Genomic DNA, 16751 nt, shown 5'->3' on the forward strand with positions numbered 1-16751 from the left:
AAAGAAGGAAACTAGAATTAGAGGAGCCTGTCGGACCAAGGGCCAGACGTAGCTTCCGTCTCAACTGTATCTTTATAATAAATACGCTCTTAGACACAGCCCTGACTGCCCGACCCCAGGTCCCCAGTCTGCCCGGCCGACAGCAGGGGTAGCTTCCACCTTCGGGGCCACCTAAAGAGCCAGGGCAGCCCAGACAGTGTGGACCTGCCATTTGGGAGCTGGGACTCCGGCTAACTTCTGACCCAGGGAAAGCCCACAGCCGCCTGTGAGCCCCTGGACCTCCAGGGCAGGGGAACTCTCCCGACACCTATTTCCCTCTCTCTAGCACGTTGTTAGCTCCCAGAGACATGAGCTGCAGTGAGAGAGAAAGGTGGGCCATCCTGCCCTTCTGGAAGGCATCTCTTGACACTCAGGAGCCTGGAGCATCTATGGGGCCGGGTGCCTCTCCCATTTTCACATGAACCCACTGGCAAAGAGGCAACATTTTTGAAACTCATCTCTCGGGCGGAAACCCTCCGTGAGGCTTCTCACATCAGACTGGAATGGGAAAGAGGCTTGCAGAGGGAGGGGAGGAGAATGACAGTTGGGAGATGAAGGATATAACGTTAACCAACTTAAGACTGGGTTAATGACGGAACTTACTGCCAAAACAGACTGGGATGCAATTTATCTTGAACCAGACTAAGGCCTTGTTTGTTATCCCTCTGGATTTTTCAAAGTTCCTCTTCCTACTTCAGATGTAACAAGCTGACGGTGGAGCACAGCCCCATATCCCTAGCATCCTAAGGGAACCTGATGTGCTAACTGGGGCAATATTTGCATTATTAACATGCTTCCCGGTCTAGTCTTTCTGTGAATCCTGGTCCAACTTTTCCCCCCAGATTTAGAGCCTGTGGAGGGGAGAGCGGGGGCGTCCTGCATACTAATGTGTCCATATGTGAAATCCATGCAGCGGGGAACCTCAGATCCTCAATCAACAAGCACATTCTAACTCTGACTTGCAAAATCCGCAGGTCCCAGGAAGGGAATATCTACTTTGCCTCCTCTCCATCTGCCCTCGGGGCTATCGGCGCCACCCCCTTGCTGGAGACGGGGCAGATAGGAGGGTAATCAGTAAGAGGTGAGGAGCTTCACTCCTGGGTCAAGGGAGCGTGTTGGCCTCGTGCATTTTTAGGATTCCACTTATCCTACCGCCTTCTTCTTTCTTTTGCTGCTGCCACTCTATCTCATTCAGGTACATCTTCGGCCTTGATTCTCTCTTTTTTCACTCTAATCCACCTCTCACCCCACTGTGGGATTAAATTTTCTATCACTTCAGCGAGTCACTCCTCAGCATCCCTTAGCCAAACATCAAGGAACCTCACCGCTGGGGGTACCATGCTGCCTCTGCCTCTGCCGTCATTATAGCGGACAGGACAGAAGCCCAGGACCATCTACCGAGCACCTCCTATGTGCTAACTGCTTGACACACACTAGCTCATTTTAGATCAGGACAGGCAGTAAGTGAGCCGTGCAGCTCTGAAGCCGCCGGCCTCCCCAGTACTAACAGACCCTCAAACTCCATGGTGGCAACAGTGCCCACCAGCTGTCAAGAGAGATTGTCACCCGAATGGCAACCCTAGGGTTACCAGCCCTCTGCCTTCGACGAACTTGACCACCAGGCCTCGCTTTCTTGGGGCCAGCACATCTCACCTCTGCTCTAGCTCTCCCATGAGTTCTCGGGGGTTTGAGTCCTAACTAGTTTTCCTCAGGACACAGCTCCCCGAACTTGGGCCGCCAGGGCAGACCCGGAGGAGCCAGAGGGGGCCCTGGTGGCCTGCAGGCAGGGGGCTGGGCGTCACTGAGGCTGGGGACACTCACCAGCCTGGAGCCAGATCTGTTCCAGCGTGGTCCACAGCTGCATGGGGCCCTGCTTCAGAACCGAGCTGGGCACGGTCAGCTCCGACATGGCCTCCTCCAACCGGGAGGCTGCGATGGACGATGCCCGCCGAGAACCTGCAGAGCAAGGTGGGAGGGGCTGAGCCACAGAGTCCGAGTGCCCCACCGCAGGCCCCAGGACAGAGGCTGCGCAGCCCCTCGGGACCGAGAGGGCACGCCGTGTCAGGGCAGGGCAGCCTGGCCCAGCAGCCGCTAAACAGCGCACAGACCCACTAGGAGGGGCCCACCTCCTACCCTCACCCAGGCCGGAGAGAGGAGCTTTCTGAGGGGCAATCAGGCGGTGAGCCCACTTCTAGGAGTTAATCACTAGGGAAGAACACCATGAATGTCGGCAACTGCGGGCATTCTACCACTGCCTGGGATACCGAAGACAGAAATGGCCTGACTGTCTGCCAACTGGGATTGATTAAAAATAAGTGAGAGTATAATCATACAAGACTATGCAGTCATTAAAATAACGATGCATAAATATGGGTATTGATGCAGAAAGAGGCTGACGTTATAGAGTTTGGTAAAAAGAAGCAGATTGCAAAAGAGTATGATCACATTTTTACAAACAAGAAAATATGGCCATGTTTCCGCAAGTCTGAAAGGCCATTTATTAAGGTCTGAGTGATGAACTGACGGACGACTTTTCCTTTCTTCCTTTTACATTTTTACTTCCTGTTTTCACAAGTGCCTATTATTTCTTGATAGAAAGGTCCCATTGGCGGTTGGGCTGTGAAGGATCCTTGGGCAGCAGCTCAGGCCAGACCCTGTGCCCTCTGGAGAACTTCTCCATGTGGCAGTTCAGAGTGACATGGGTCCCCGTCCAGGATATGTAAGCCGTTGACATTTACAATTCACGTGCAGGTGAAGTGCGAGCACTTTTTTCCCTCTCTCTCAGAGGCAGTAGAGGCTCCAGTAAACTCAGGAGACCTCAGGGCAAACCACAGATGGTTTCAGTTTATAAGGCGAGTGTATACAGAGTCCTAATAACCTTGTCCAGGTCCTTCCCTCTCTAACTGCAAGGGAGCTACACTCTCCGTCACCACTGCTTCCTTGGCGTCCGCAGCTCCACGTCCAGCCCAGCAATCCTCAGACCTGCCTCTCAAGTCAGGTGCTGGGCGTGGCTTTGGAAATCAGCTCCATCACTTGACAACGAAGGCACAACTTGGTTCACCGCCACAGGAGTGGAAAAGATGAGCAATGCCACCAAACACAGCTCCCTGATGCTTCCATTCCCGTGACTAATTCTGCTTGTGTTTTTAAGGAAGGTGTTTGCTTTAATCAGGTCCTGGGTTAAAACATGTTAAGTTTGCAGATCCCCAACTTGTTTGAATGTCACAAGTCGTGGACGTCAGGATGAGTTTTTCCAGGAAACAAGTCAGCTTTGGGTCTGCAGTTGTAACCAGAAGCTCAGCCCTTCCTTTCTACTCGATGGAACTACGGTGGACATTATCACGGCAGACCTTGGCCTGGAGCTTTCCTAAGGGGAAACGGTTTCCGTGCTCCACGGCGCCCTCTCCACCCCAGTCTCCCCCACTCTCTTCACTCCCCACACAGGGGGTGGGGTCCTTCGCTCGCCTACACCAGCTGCCCACTTCCTGCCCCAGGGCCAGCAGCCATCCGGCCAAGATGGGCCCTAAAGAGGCCCGAGGTAGCACAGGTCCCTTAGCACAGCGGCTGGCAGGAGGTGGGGTGGGTTTGACCAGGCGGGTAGATGCTCAGGCTGGGAGAGGGAGCTGCGGGCTCACGTGGACGGCTGCCCACAGGGCACATTCTTACCGGAGTCTGCGTCGTGGGCATCGGGCAGAGTCAAGTGCATGCCACTCTGCTTCTTCAGCGTGAGGCCCTCGGCGAGGCTGCCATCCTTCTCCAGGCCTCTGGAAGGTAAGGGAGGGCCAGGCCCCGGTGAGGCGGAGGGGGCTGGCATGGAGAATGAGGGGAGCCTTATGCCAGGCAGGCTCTGGGGCTGAAGAGTTCAGGCCCGAGAACAGAGCCAAAGCCCACTAGGAAGGATGGAGACAACCAGAGCAGCAGGCAGAGCGGAGCTCAGGCTTGGGATGCTAGAATGTGGCTCACCCCAGATGCTAAACCGACATGTTAGTCCTGATCACACACACGCACAGGGTGCCCGCTGTGTGCCTGTGGGGCTGTCAGCCCCCTCACTATTCCCTAACGCTGCCACATCTTGTTTCCAAAGCTACATGCTTACTCATGCCGCTGCCACCAAGCATGTTCTCGCCGTTTTTCTCGGTCCACCCAAACCCCGCATTGTTTAGAACCCAGCCCGAGGGCCAACATCCATCCAGAGGCCTCCTGTGGCTCCCCTGCCCTCACGCTGCCTTCCCTCTCTGCTCTCCATCAGCGTGGATCCCAGGACCACGTACGCCGAGGATGAGAACCTCTCCCATCCATCTATTCCCTCTTCTACTTTTCGTTACCCTCTCAACGTCTAGCAGAGAGCCACAGGCACTGTGGACCGGCTTCCAAGGGAAGCCTAGTTTTGCAGCTCCCTACCTTCCAGGGAAGGAAGGCCCAGATGCCGCTCCCTGCCTCAGGTTCCCCCTCCCCGGGGCTGCCAGGGTGGCCCCGGAAGAGCCAGAGGGGGCCCGAGGGTGGGAGATAAACAAGCCCCGCCAATTCCCCAGGTCCTTGCAGCTCCCACAGGGCTAGGGAGGCTCCTCTTTTCTCAAGAGTGGGGATGCGGGGGGACCACCAGCTCAGAAAGGCAGCACAACTGGCTGTGCCCATCCTGGAGTACACACAGCCCCCAGGCAGCCCCTGCCCCCTGCTGGGGGGGGGGCGGTCTGTGGCCTTGAACCTGCTGGTTGGGGAAGCTTAGAGGACTGAGGCGGAAAGGGCAGGAGAGGAGAAGGCAGGCCCAGCTGGGGGCCAGAGGCCTCCTCCCTTCAGAGGGGCACCAAGACGATGGTCCCACAAATAACGCCAGAGCCGGGGTATCCTTGCCATCCTAACTCCGGTTCACGTTGAACTTGGTTCTTTGGGTGCACAGCCATCTTTGTGGGCATTAGAGGAAACCATCCACAGAAACACAGTTGGTCGGGCTGGTTCCCACCTCTCACACCCACTTCTCATTCCCGGGAGGCACCTGAGTGCAGAGCCAGGGACACTGGGGGAAAGCCACGGGGCTGCCCTCCGTAGCTATGTGAGCCTCGGCAAAGCTGCTTAACCTTTCTAGATCTTAGCCCTCTCTTCTTGAGATGATCACAGTTATTTTGTGCAGTTAATGAGCATGAGAATGTCCACCTCACGAGGTCGTTGTGAGGACTAAATGAGAACGTGGGCAGGTGCCCAGCCTGTGCTGGCCTGGAGCAGATGCACAGACACAGCTCCTCGTCCTGAAGCGGGCTCTCCTAGGGCTCCAGAAACAGCTCATCTTGGGGACCTCTTGCCTCCTGGTCCTAGGCCCCTACCCTGAAGAACCTGACAGCCAGATGGAAGGAGACAGTCTAAGTTGAGCGTTTAACAAAGACCCAGATGGAGAGAGGGCTGTGCTGGGCCATCAGAGGCCGGGCACTGGAGCCTCCTGGAGGGGCTGTGTGGGCTGGCGCCAGGCAGAGCAGAGGAAGGCGGCCAGGGAGCAGAGCGGAGGTGGAGCCGGCAGGGTGGGGCGGGGCAGGCCAGACCTTCAGGCTGTGGATTCTGGCCTTGATCCTTGATTGCCCGAGCCCAGATTTTACAAGCCCTAGTTCCTGCTCTGTGGCTCCAGGTTCAGAAAGAATGCTTCCTCTTCTTGGGCAAGCCAGGAGGGGACTGGATCCAATCCTTTGGTTCCAACAATTTGCCTGCAGGTAGCTGGCGGGGCTGAGCTCTGCTCCACCCTGGGTTGGTGGGGCCAGGGGCCGTTTGCCGGGGAGTTCCCCAGAGATGAGGCTGCAGGTGGTGACTTGAAAAGACCCCGAGGCAAACCCGACCGCCCCATCCTGGAGAGCACCTGACAGCTTCACAGCTCTGCTGCTCCCGCAGGGGTGGCCCAGGCTAAGCCCTACACGCTGGAGATGAGGCTGCAGCTCAGAGGGGCCCCATCATGATCGCCTGGATGAGCAGGCAACTGGCCACCGGCTAAGAGGCGCTCTCTGCCAGCTCTGGCGACAGCTCCTCTCTGCAAGGGGAGCCAGGCTGTGCACCTGCGGGACCTGTCACAGCCAGTGAGTGGCAGAGCGAGGGGCATCCAAATGTGGGCCCCCCTCACACCAGAGTCTGGCCCTCACCCTCACAGCACCCAGCTGCCAGGTGGTTCCCCATTTCCCTTCTGAAAAGTCCCTCACCCCAGAGCCGCCTGCTGGCAGCTTCCACCCACCGGTCCTGTTGGGCCCTGGAATCTCCCAAGCCCAAAGGCCTGCAGAGAGAGGGCCGACCCTACCCTGCCCAAGCATTTTATTCCATCAGATTATCCTGAGGCCTCCTCTGTAAATTGCACCTTTAGAGATATTCCTCTGGGGATTCTAAGAGGCTGCTGGGCTGCCAGGGTCCCTGTGAAAATACATATACCTACCAGAGTGGGGTCCCTTGAGGAGATGACACAGCCAGACAAGGGGAGGAGGTGGTACCAGGGACCCGGAAGGGGCAGTGCACTGCCCCACTTGGAAATGAGGCCCATTTCTGCTTTGGGCTGTATAGGCTGAGCCCAGGTGTCCCAGCAGGTCTGAGCAAAGACTTTCTGCAGATTCAGCCTGGACAAGAGTGCCCTGCTCTGGCCCAGGAGAATCCCAGAGCTTGGGCTGGGAACTGGAGAAGGAGATGGGATGTGTGGGGTCAGTGGGTGAGTGGGGAGGAGTGGGGGGCCCTTTTAGCACTCAGCTTCCTCCTCCCCTCCTCTCCCAGCTTCCAAATGGAACCAGGAAAGAAGTGACAGGCTCCATAGGCTGGGGCTCCGGAGAGCCAGGTTCCAGCTCCACCGCTACCATTTACAGGAGCGGCTCTGGCATGTTATATAAGGTCTCTGAGTCCCAGTTTACCCCCTGGGGTGAGGTAACATCTGACAGTGGATAAGATAAAAGCAGCTGATGGGGGAGATGCTTAATAATGATTTCTCTTCCCTCTTACCCCTCTGAACTTTAGTTTCCTAAACAGCCTCTTTCTGTCCTTCATCGAGGATTGTCAAAAGGTTAAAATTAGAGCAGGGATGTAAAAGGCCCCAGAAGCAGTAAGTCCCATTCCCTCATGCAAACATCCTCACCACCTCCACCCACCAGGCATCATGGGCACTCAGCTGTGTGCTGTTGCCTTGGCAACCACCGCCTCCCAACTCCATCTGGAGGGACCCGCCACTCACCCCAGCTGGGAGAAGCTGTACAGGGTCTGCCACAGCCGCAGCATCTGTCTGCAGGTCGCAAGGGCTTCCTCTGGGCCTTTCAGTATCTGCTCCAGCTTCACCTTGGTGAACATCAGGCTGTGGGGAGACAGCACGGCAGTGAGAATGCCTGAGGGGGCCCCCTTCCCCTGGCTTTCCTCCCAGGGTGGAACCCCGAGGGATTCTGCCCACCTCCCCAGCCCTTAGAAGGTACAGTGCCCACAAGAACAATGGCCTCAGCTGTATCCCTGGACCACGTGTTCTCTCTGTGCCTCAGTTTCTCCATCCTCTCTGCCAAAGCGCAGAGCACTCTTCTGCATTCACCAGTGTCCCTGTCGCTCACGTTTGTCCCGATGGTGTACTAGCCCGGCCGGCCTCTGAAGCACTGTCCAGGGTGGTTACGGCCTTGCTTTCTCTGCCCCTCCTCTCCCTCCACACCCTCGGCTCCGCAGCATCCTCACTGAACACGTGCCTATCTTTTTACTTATATGGCCCACCAGGCCCATGACGGGGCTTTATATAAGAGACAGACCCAGAAGCAAACTTCGACTCAAGGAATGAGGCTGAGCAAGGGGCTGGTGAAAAGGTCACAGAAGGGCACAGGGCTCTGCTTTCCGCCTCGCCAGCAGGCAACATCTCCTAATTGAATGCAAACTGTATCCTGACCCTGTACACCTGAGGAGGGTCAGGTTGTACTCTGTGGAAGGATGCTTCCCTGGATAGCCCCAAATTGCCAGCCCTCCTTATACGTTCAATAGGATGAAAGTGACGTGAAGTCTTATTCCGTCACCGCTGAGAATCTCTCTCAACCCCCAACCCTGAAGTCCTCTGGGGTAAAAGCAGTGGGGATGTGGCCCTGAGAGGGCCTGGGAAGAGAGAGAAAGTGCTGGCCCACCGGGAGGCAGGACGCAGGGCTGGCCGGCTGCCTCCCTCTGCCCAGGACACAGACAGACCGGCAGAACACTGGCTCAGCAGGACCAGGATGGGGCCTGGATGCCCTGTGGTGCCAAGCGATAGATCTTTAACTGCTGGGGAGCCTGGGGTCCTGGGGACGGTCAAGGCAGTGGCTGTTTACCCACACATACGGAAGTACTGCCATCTTTTTACCACGGGTACTGCCAGCCACACTGACGCGCACCAGCCTGCGGAGAACCTGGCCGAGCCACTGAGGCCCAAACAAGGCTGCGACTCCTGGTTCTCTGTGGGTGGTGAGCAGTGACGCCCTTCCGTTCACGGCACTGCTTTTGGGCAGACCCGAGTGTCAGGCCCTGAATCTGACTGCTGCCTGGTGGTGCTGCCGGCCCACCTGAGGGTGGCACACGGGCCCTCGCGGATCACAGAAGCCGAGTCCTGCGTTGGAGACAGGGTGCGCCCCCGTGACCGAGGCTGCAGCAGAGAGCAGGCCCCACACTGGGAGGCCAGGCCTCCAACTGGGGGCTTCTCCCTCTGACCTTCCCCCTCAGTCAGGGCCCTGGCCTCCCCTGCTTGCACTGAGTCCTGGGCCTCCAGCCTCACAAAGGACTTGGATGGCTTCACTCCATTCCTTTCTTCTCACACCTTGTTTTTCTCAGATTGTGACTTGTTGGCAGAGAATTAAAAGGGTGGAATTTGCCCCTTTTCGGTGGAGAGGGTTTGGGTTCTGGGCAAGTATTATTTTTCTTCCTCACTTTCCCTCAAAAATCCATGTCCCTCTCTGCCCCTGCTCACAGGGTCGTCCCCACCACCACATGGCATCTCCTCTCCTTTTTCATCCCTTCCCCCATGCTCAACTGTAAATCCCACCTCCCCCAGGAAGCCCTCCCAGATTCTCAGGATGCCCTGCACCCTCCCTAGAACATCTACTAACGAATCGCCCGGCAGGCCTACGAGGTCCAGAGGGCAGGAAGTGTGTTCCCCGCAGTGCAGACTGCACGGGCCTGGTGAGGAACGTGGTCTCAGGACTCCTGTGGGAGCTGCGGGGGACCCTGGTCTTGCCATCCCCACTCCCCTCTCCCGGACTCTCAAAAGGTCCGACACTCCACAAGTTTCAGGAGCCTCTGCTTTAGGAACGTGAAATAGAAGACATGATTTCTGCCTTCAAGGCGACAACCAGGGCTAAAGATGACAAAGTGCCCAGAGAATCCAGGGCTGTATTTTTGGATCAGACTCAGTGCAAGGGAAGAACAGATGAGGGGTCTTGCCGGGGCTGGTGTTTGATGAAGAGGAGGGTGGGGTGAGATACAGTTGGGAGCTGGGGGAGGGAAGAGAAGCATGGGGGAGGAGGAGGGCCTGCGGCTGGAACAGGTGTTGGTGTGAGTGAAAGCTCCTCCCCCTGGAGGGTCGGGTCACCCAGGCTTTGTCCACTCCAAGGCTGCACCTCCCCTGGGCAGGGCCACTGGGAGCCGTCCCTGGGCAGACCAGCCCTGCAGCATTCCCCTGCTCCCAAATCCCGCCAGACAGGCCTCCTCTGCAGCTCGGCCCTCTCCGCCCCGTCCCTTCCCCCTACTGCTGCCTGCGCCCCTGAGAGCCAGCGGGGGTCCGTGGCAGACCTGGCCACACTGTGTGCCCGGAACAGAAGCGGCTGAATGCTGAGCTGGCATTACAGTGACTTCTACCAACGCAGACCCTGACATTCCATTAGCATGAGTGACCCAGAGCGGAATTTCTCAACCCAACCACATCCTTTCTGGGCTGGGGCAAGCACTCCGACAGTCACACTCCGGTTGGATCCCTCACTCCCAGATCCTGGGAGCCTCCAGATTAGCTCCTGAGATTTCCTTGGCCTCGCAGTTCCGCGCTGCCAGAACCGTCCTCCTCAGCAAGGGGCCCTGCCCCGACTGTCCGTGCCACCTTCCATTCCCGCCACCTCTCCCCGTGACCTTGGGTACCTGTGGGCTGCTCACAGGGTATAAGCGGCTCCCTGCCGTGCAGGACAGGCTTTGTTTCACACTGTCGCCCCTGCTGGGGCTCACCCTTCCTCTCTGACATCTGGCCAACTCCTAACCAGATGTCACCCTCTGACCTTCTGTGCGTCCCCATGGGGGCTGCACCCCGCCCCAACCCCCACGGCCTTTACGACATCATAGGGACTTAGTCATCCACACACAGCGGCCACGCCTCTAAGTCACCACTGAACTCTTTCCGCCTGGCAACGGGGATCAGCAAACAACCCCACTCCTTGCCACTCTTCTGAGACAACCAAACCACTGGTCTTGCTGGAGCACAGGTCTCCCTCTCTATCCCATCTGCCGGGATGGGTGGCCCAGTTCTTCACACAACGGTACGAGGAGGCTGGCAGTGCGCTAGATGCCACTGTGGCTGCTGGGGTCCACACCAACAGGCCAAAGCCTCATCAGAGCACCGTGCTTCGTGGATGGGGCCGTGCGGAGGCCGCTGCAGTGAGGGCTGGGGAACAGAGGGGGCAAGCCCGGGCTCCCCGCCCCCTGCAAACAGCCCAGCCCCTGGCATACCTGTTTTATATGCTGAATGAGTCTAAAATGTCATCGGAAGAAAGGATTCTGAGACTTAAAAAAAACCCCACAATTTTAATCCAACGGTTCCAGTCCTCCTCCAAGAAGCGTGGCCACCCCTGCCCTTCTCTGAACGCTCAGGACAATCTTCAGTTAGCACTTAATTACTCTCTCTCATATATGTATGTATGTGTGTGTGTATGTATGTATGTATGTATGTATGTATGTGTGTGTGTGTGTGTGTACACACACTTTTTTTTTTTGCCACATAGGCTTATGCTTTTAACAATGAAGATAAACTCATATCAAGCATTGAAAAATTCAAATACTCTAGAAACAGTCTGCAGCCAGTCCTGCCTATAGATGGCAAAACTACCATTTATCTCGTCCCGTGTCCTGCCGCATGTCCCCACCCGGATGACGACTGCCTGCAGGACAGGACCCTGCCTCCCTCTATGTCAGTGCCCTCCTCGCCTCCCCAGTGCCTGGCACGGAGCTGAGCACATGGTGTCCGCTTAGCTTAACACTATGAAAATGCGTGTTGTTACAACCCTCCAGCCACGCTCTGCGTCTCGCAATCCCTGTTGAATCAGAGCCGGCTTGTGACAGCCCCACGTCCCGCTGCTGGCTCCTGGCTAGGAGGCAGGCGAGGAATCTGCTCACTGATGTCTCAGAACTGCAGAGAGGGCTGGACTCACGCAGCCCACAAGCAAAGTGCTGGCTGATTCCACTTTAAGCTGTCCAGAAGCAAAGCTTCCTGAGGCCTGGGGAGGAACAGGGAGTTCTGGACGTGACATGAAAGCGTCTGGCTCCATGTGACTGGGGGTCTTCATCCCAGAGGACAGTCACCCAGGCAGAGCCAACAGCACAACTGAGGAGAGTCTCTGAGACAGGAAGGCTGGGGTATTGGAATCTTGCAGCCCTCCAACGACCTGACAAAAGCCATTCCGGAAGAGGAATGGCCACATTGCTGTCCTAACCCTGCACTGTAACGTCACTCGGTAGACAGACACTGGCCCAGGAGTGAGAAACCCGAGCCAAAGTCCCAGCTTTGCTGCTACCCAGCTGGGCATGTCACAGGTTCCAAACCTGTGAAGTAGGAGTGGAGTCTCTTGTCCTGTCTGCCCCCAGGGACTCCTGCAGCATGAACTGTGATGACCCAGAAGCAGCAGCTGAGAAACCTACAGCTGTACTAAGTCCTTAAGCACAGGCCTGCCCAAGGCTCAGGGAAGGGATTCCTTTAAAAATGCAGGCCTAGCAGACCCCCCAAAGCAGTGTCCAGGCCAGGTGTCTCTGAAGGCTCTCAGAAAACCCCAGAGCTTCATGGCCTGTTCAGCAAGGCAGGTGGCACCTTTGGCTCCAGGTGGTTCCTGGGACCAAAGATGGGCATGAGAAAGGAAGAGGATCAGAAGGGAGGGACAGAGCCACAGCCAACCCGGTCGGGGTGAACGAACCTCGGCCGGCTGTGGCCTTGTCTTGCAAGCACCTTCCTGTTTTTTAAGCTGCAGAATAAACACTGAGGTCTTTTAAGGCCGAACGCCTTTGCAGCGCCGCCATTGCATCTGAAGGCAGATGTGAAAGATGAGAGTTCTCTCTGGGGAAGGCGAAGGAGCAAGCGTCAGTGTAAACGCCATGCCCTCTGTCCCCGCTGCAGGCGTGAGGCTGCTGGGCTGCGGGGAGGAGAGTCCCGGGTCCTGGCACTCTGTGCACTCCAAAGGCTGAGGCATGTGAACCCTGTTCCTAGCAAGGAGGCCCAGTGTAGCCGTGGGCCCACCCTCTAAGAGCGCATGCCCTCCCTCACGGCCACTGGAGCCTTGGCAGCCCTCGCCGGCCACCTTCCGAGTCACCAATATGGGTCAGCACCTGGGGCCAAAGACAGGTGCCCATCACACCTGAACAGAGCCAGCCCCTGCTGAACCGTGAACGATCTCAGCCCTGCAGTCAGTCAGTCTGTCTGTCTGCATCTGGGCCAGCCCTCCTCCAGTGGGGGAAGAGAGACACCAGCGAGGTCAGCGTCTCTGGGTGTCGCCACAGGTCACTGGCTTTGCCAAACTTCGTGATAGCTCTGGCCAAGGGCTGATGATGGAGGTTCCCAGGGGAAAGCTCGGGTGGGCCTAGCACCCGCCTCCTCTCTCTCCTCCCAGGCCCTGCCTGGCTTGAACTCCTGGGCCGGGATCAGCCTGCTAATTATTTGTCAAAAGGATTAAGACTTGGAGCTATTCCCATTTGAGGCTAAGACAAATCATTTCTTTCCACTGCCGTGAAGAGGAACCATCTCAGGGTGGGCCTCCTCAGAACTGGGTGAGCATGAGCCTTTCCAAAACCTTTTTTTTAAAAAAAGAATTATTTTGTAAACGGGGGATATTTTTGTGACAGCAGCTCTGGCTAAGCCAGCACTGTCCTGGGGTCAGAGGTCATCTCGTCCATCCCCCTCACCCAGGGCCTCCAACCATCTTCCCCGGCGTTCCCTCCCAGCACCCCACTCTCGGTGGCAGGGGGATGCTGGCAGAGCAGAGCTGGCTGCAGGGAGGGACATGGGCTGTGTGGGGGGCCCGCACAACGGGCCCACGTTTTTACTTCCACGTTCCTTGAAAGAAGTTCCCTATAAAATTTACTCAGCATGTGCAGTAAACACTTGAACACGATACCTGCTGCGTACCTGAGGGAAGCACCTCTGGCCCCTGACTCACTCCCCAGCAAACAGGAGGAGGTCGTGCTGAAACACGGCCTTTGGCATCAGGCAATGCAGGTACACCCAGGTCCCGCTGCTTCCTAGCAGGTGCCTTCACCTCTCTGAGCTCTACCGGATGTTGGTCAAATAGGGACAGTAACGGCACCACCAAGCAGGGCTGTTGGGAGGACTAAGGGCAACAGAAACTGTCAAGGCAGCCAGCCCTGGTGCACAGCCACCCCTCAAGAAAGGTCAGCCCTCAGCCTGAGACCGCTCCATCATTACCGGTCTTTCCTACCAGACCCTACGCTCGGGGCAGAACCACGTCTTTCTTATCTCCGTCTCCCCAGTGCCTCACCTAATGTCACTCAACAAATCTTTGTTGGATAACAGAAGAAGAAAGCTGAGTCACAAGGACTCACGGAGGCCTGGAAAGCTGTGGGGTCCCCATGACCAGCAACCAAAGCTGCAGAGCCTGCTGCAGAAGCTCTATCCTCTGGTCCCACTGCCCCACGTGTGCGTTCCGGGGCCCTGGTTTCTGGCTCCTGGCCCTCTGTCGTGGAGGAGAGGGTGGCGGCAAGCATGGTGAATGCACAAAAGGGGTATTATCTCTTTAAAGGACGGTAATTAGTAATTCCAGCTGATGGCTGTGCTGCATTGTTTTAATGAAGAGTTCTATTTTTATAGAAAACACATAATTGAGTGGAAAAAGCAGGTTATTCTCTGAGTCAGGCGGCCACGCCTCTGGAAAGTCTAAGTCCTCAGCCAGGAGGCCAGAGCCTGCATGCAGCGTGGGCTTCTACAGGAAGTGGGTCTTGTCCCGGAAAACGGGGCCCAAGTCTGATGACCCAAGTTCAAATCCCAGCTGCCCTTCTTGTAGCCATGTACCCTCTGGCCAGTCATTTCAACTTCTCAGAGCTTCAGTTTCTTATCTGGAAAATGGGAATGATGGTATCACTACACCCTGGGGGCTGTTATGAGGAAACAATGCACATAAAAGGCCTAGCACTTCATAAACGGTTCAGTCCACGTATGACCTGTCATTACTACTCACCTAGCCCCTATTATGTACAGCTGCTTACTTAAGCCCTCTGTGCCTCTGTTTCCTCATCTGGAAAGTGGGAGTAACAATAGTTCCTACACCTCCCACAGCTGCTGAGGGGATGAGATGAGTTAATGCACGGAAAGTGCTTAGAGCAGTGCCTGGCACAGAGCAAGCACCGGGTGTGCTGTTATTCTGTCATTATTGAAGCACTTGGGGTTCAAGCGTACCGGGGCTGTTCAGTCAATCAGCCGCCTCGGGTTCTAGTCCCTGCTTTGCCACTCATCAGCTTTCTGACCTTGAGAGACGCTTTAACTCTCCCGTTAGCGTCTTTACCTTTAGAGCAGGAGGGTTGTAAAGACCAAGTAAACAAATCAAACCAAAGCAACGACCAAACAGGGTTAAGGGGTATGAGAGTGCTCTGAGGGCTGTAAGCGCCAGCATCCCCATGTGTTCCCTTCCCTCCTTCCAGAACAACGAACAAAACAACTCCTACGGTCTACCCGTCGGGGGGTCTAGTGGTGTGCTGGGTGTCCAGCTGTGGGTTCCCTACAGGGAGGAAGGGGAGGCAGAGGACAGGCCATAATCTCTGCCCCAAAGGTGCTTCCACACTCGGGGAAGCTCAAGAAACACATCCAAGGCCATTAGGAAACGAAACAGAAGAAGAGAATCAGACACTCAGTTGAGTGGTTCAGCTCTGAGTACAGGAGCTTCAAGGCAAAGTGGAGCCCAAGGGGAGTCTCTGAGGATGGGCAGGATTTAGAAGCAAGGCGAGGTAAGGTACTCCTTGGGGCTGGACTGGCAGGGACAGGTCTGAAGGCCTGGAGGTGGGGCTCAGGGAGAAGGGGAGGGGCAGCCCGTATATGAGTAGGAACCAGCCGCTCCCTCGCCTCCAAGGGCTGTCATCACCTGGCTCTCACCCTGGCCAGGGAAGTGCTGAAGGACACAGGTCTCAGGCTCCTCTAAATGCCATGCCCCTGGGAGAGACTCCACCAGGGCAATTAACTGGCTAAGCTCACACACTTGCTCGTTGAGGGTATTATTTTAAAGCTCTAACAGGAGGGACCTCCCTAAAAGGGAGAGGGCCGCAGTCAGGCCCGTCTTTATTACCTTCCCATAGACTAATCCCTAACTTGCAAGGGACGCTTATGGCAGCTTTTCTTAGACCTAAAAAAACAGTAATTTTTCCTTGGCTCTGGAGGATGACACTGACTCATGTCCCCCAGCCTTTTAAGGTTCACACTGATCCTCTACCTCTTAATGAATTCATTCAATGTGATCCGACGTTTAAAATCGACAGCCCATAAGCTTCCACATCCAGGAGTTAGCGCCTTGTTGCTTCAGAAGCTCTGGCCCACCGGCAGAACAGCCGTCTGCGCCCACGGCATCCCCGGCCTTATCTGTGCTGACCGATGGCTGACCCAGCTTCCCTCAGCTGCAGGTCACCTCCAGGTACCTCCAGGTGACTCTCCAAACACAAATTCTTGACCTTGAAAGATATGAGCACAAACCACACAGAGCCATTCCATAACCACCTTGGGGTGGAAGAACTTCCGGAAAGCACGTCCTCAGACGGAACAAAAGTTGGCTCCCAGCCAGGTATAAGACACCACGAAGCAAACACCTTGGGCTTGGTCTATAATCTCTGCCCAGTGAGCAGACCTGGGGACCTGAAGACCACCCACTGCAGAGGGGAGGCCAGCCCCACTTCATGGGCACGAATTCACCTCCTGAGCCCTCTCCCAGGGGCAGAAAGGCTGGGCCACTCTTGCTTGAAAGCCAAGGGCCCCAGGCCACGGTGTCTGCCACCAGAAAATGTTCACAGGCGTGAGGATCAGGGAGCAAAGAGCTCAAATGGCTTTAAAACAAAGAATTCCTTCTGGAGAAACCTGCAAATATCTGTCTTCCTTCCTTTCCTTATTCTTCCCCAAACAAAGTGACCTAGATCATCTACCCTCCTAGTTGGAGGGTCAGCTGAAGACTCTCTGACCGCAGCGTCACGTGGAGTGAGGTTTCAGGAGGGCCCCAAAGAACCACCAGCAAAGGGAAACGCTGAATGTCAGACCAGCTTCGCCGATGAGGAACTGACCTTTGGGGAAGAGTGTGCCGGTGCCAGTGATTATGCCTGGTTTAACACTTCCCTCCACCACATGGCCTGCAAGTTTACCCCATGGCTCCTGTCCTCATCAGGGGATGTGGCAGCCAAAAATGTTTCATGAACCTGGCAAAGTGATAAACTATGTTTGTGCTAATACCTTTGATTCCAGCCCCCTCACTGGAGTGCTGGTATTTTAAGCGTCCCTTTGATCTACTCCAAGTCCCTAATAAGAACCGTCCAATAAACACGCTGGG

At 56.1% G+C, this 16751-nt stretch overlaps 1 protein-coding gene across 6 annotated transcripts in view; it reads right to left on the reverse strand.

Annotated features, from left to right (window-relative positions):
- TTC7A (tetratricopeptide repeat domain 7A) overlaps positions 1-16751 on the reverse strand; it is a 125686-nt gene that overhangs the window by 18651 nt on the left and 90284 nt on the right. For all 6 annotated transcript variants that reach the window (XM_033838582.2, XM_033838581.2, XM_073791382.1 and 3 more), the window contains 3 exons: positions 7220-7336; positions 3706-3803; positions 1861-1995 (listed from right to left, as the gene is read on the reverse strand). In XM_033838582.2, the coding sequence (XP_033694473.1) occupies positions 1861-1995; positions 3706-3803; positions 7220-7336 (350 nt within the window). The remainder of the gene's footprint in view (positions 1-1860; positions 1996-3705; positions 3804-7219; positions 7337-16751) is intronic.

This window comes from Tursiops truncatus, chromosome 14, assembly GCF_011762595.2.
Source record: "Tursiops truncatus isolate mTurTru1 chromosome 14, mTurTru1.mat.Y, whole genome shotgun sequence".
NCBI lineage: Eukaryota > Metazoa > Chordata > Mammalia > Artiodactyla > Delphinidae > Tursiops > Tursiops truncatus.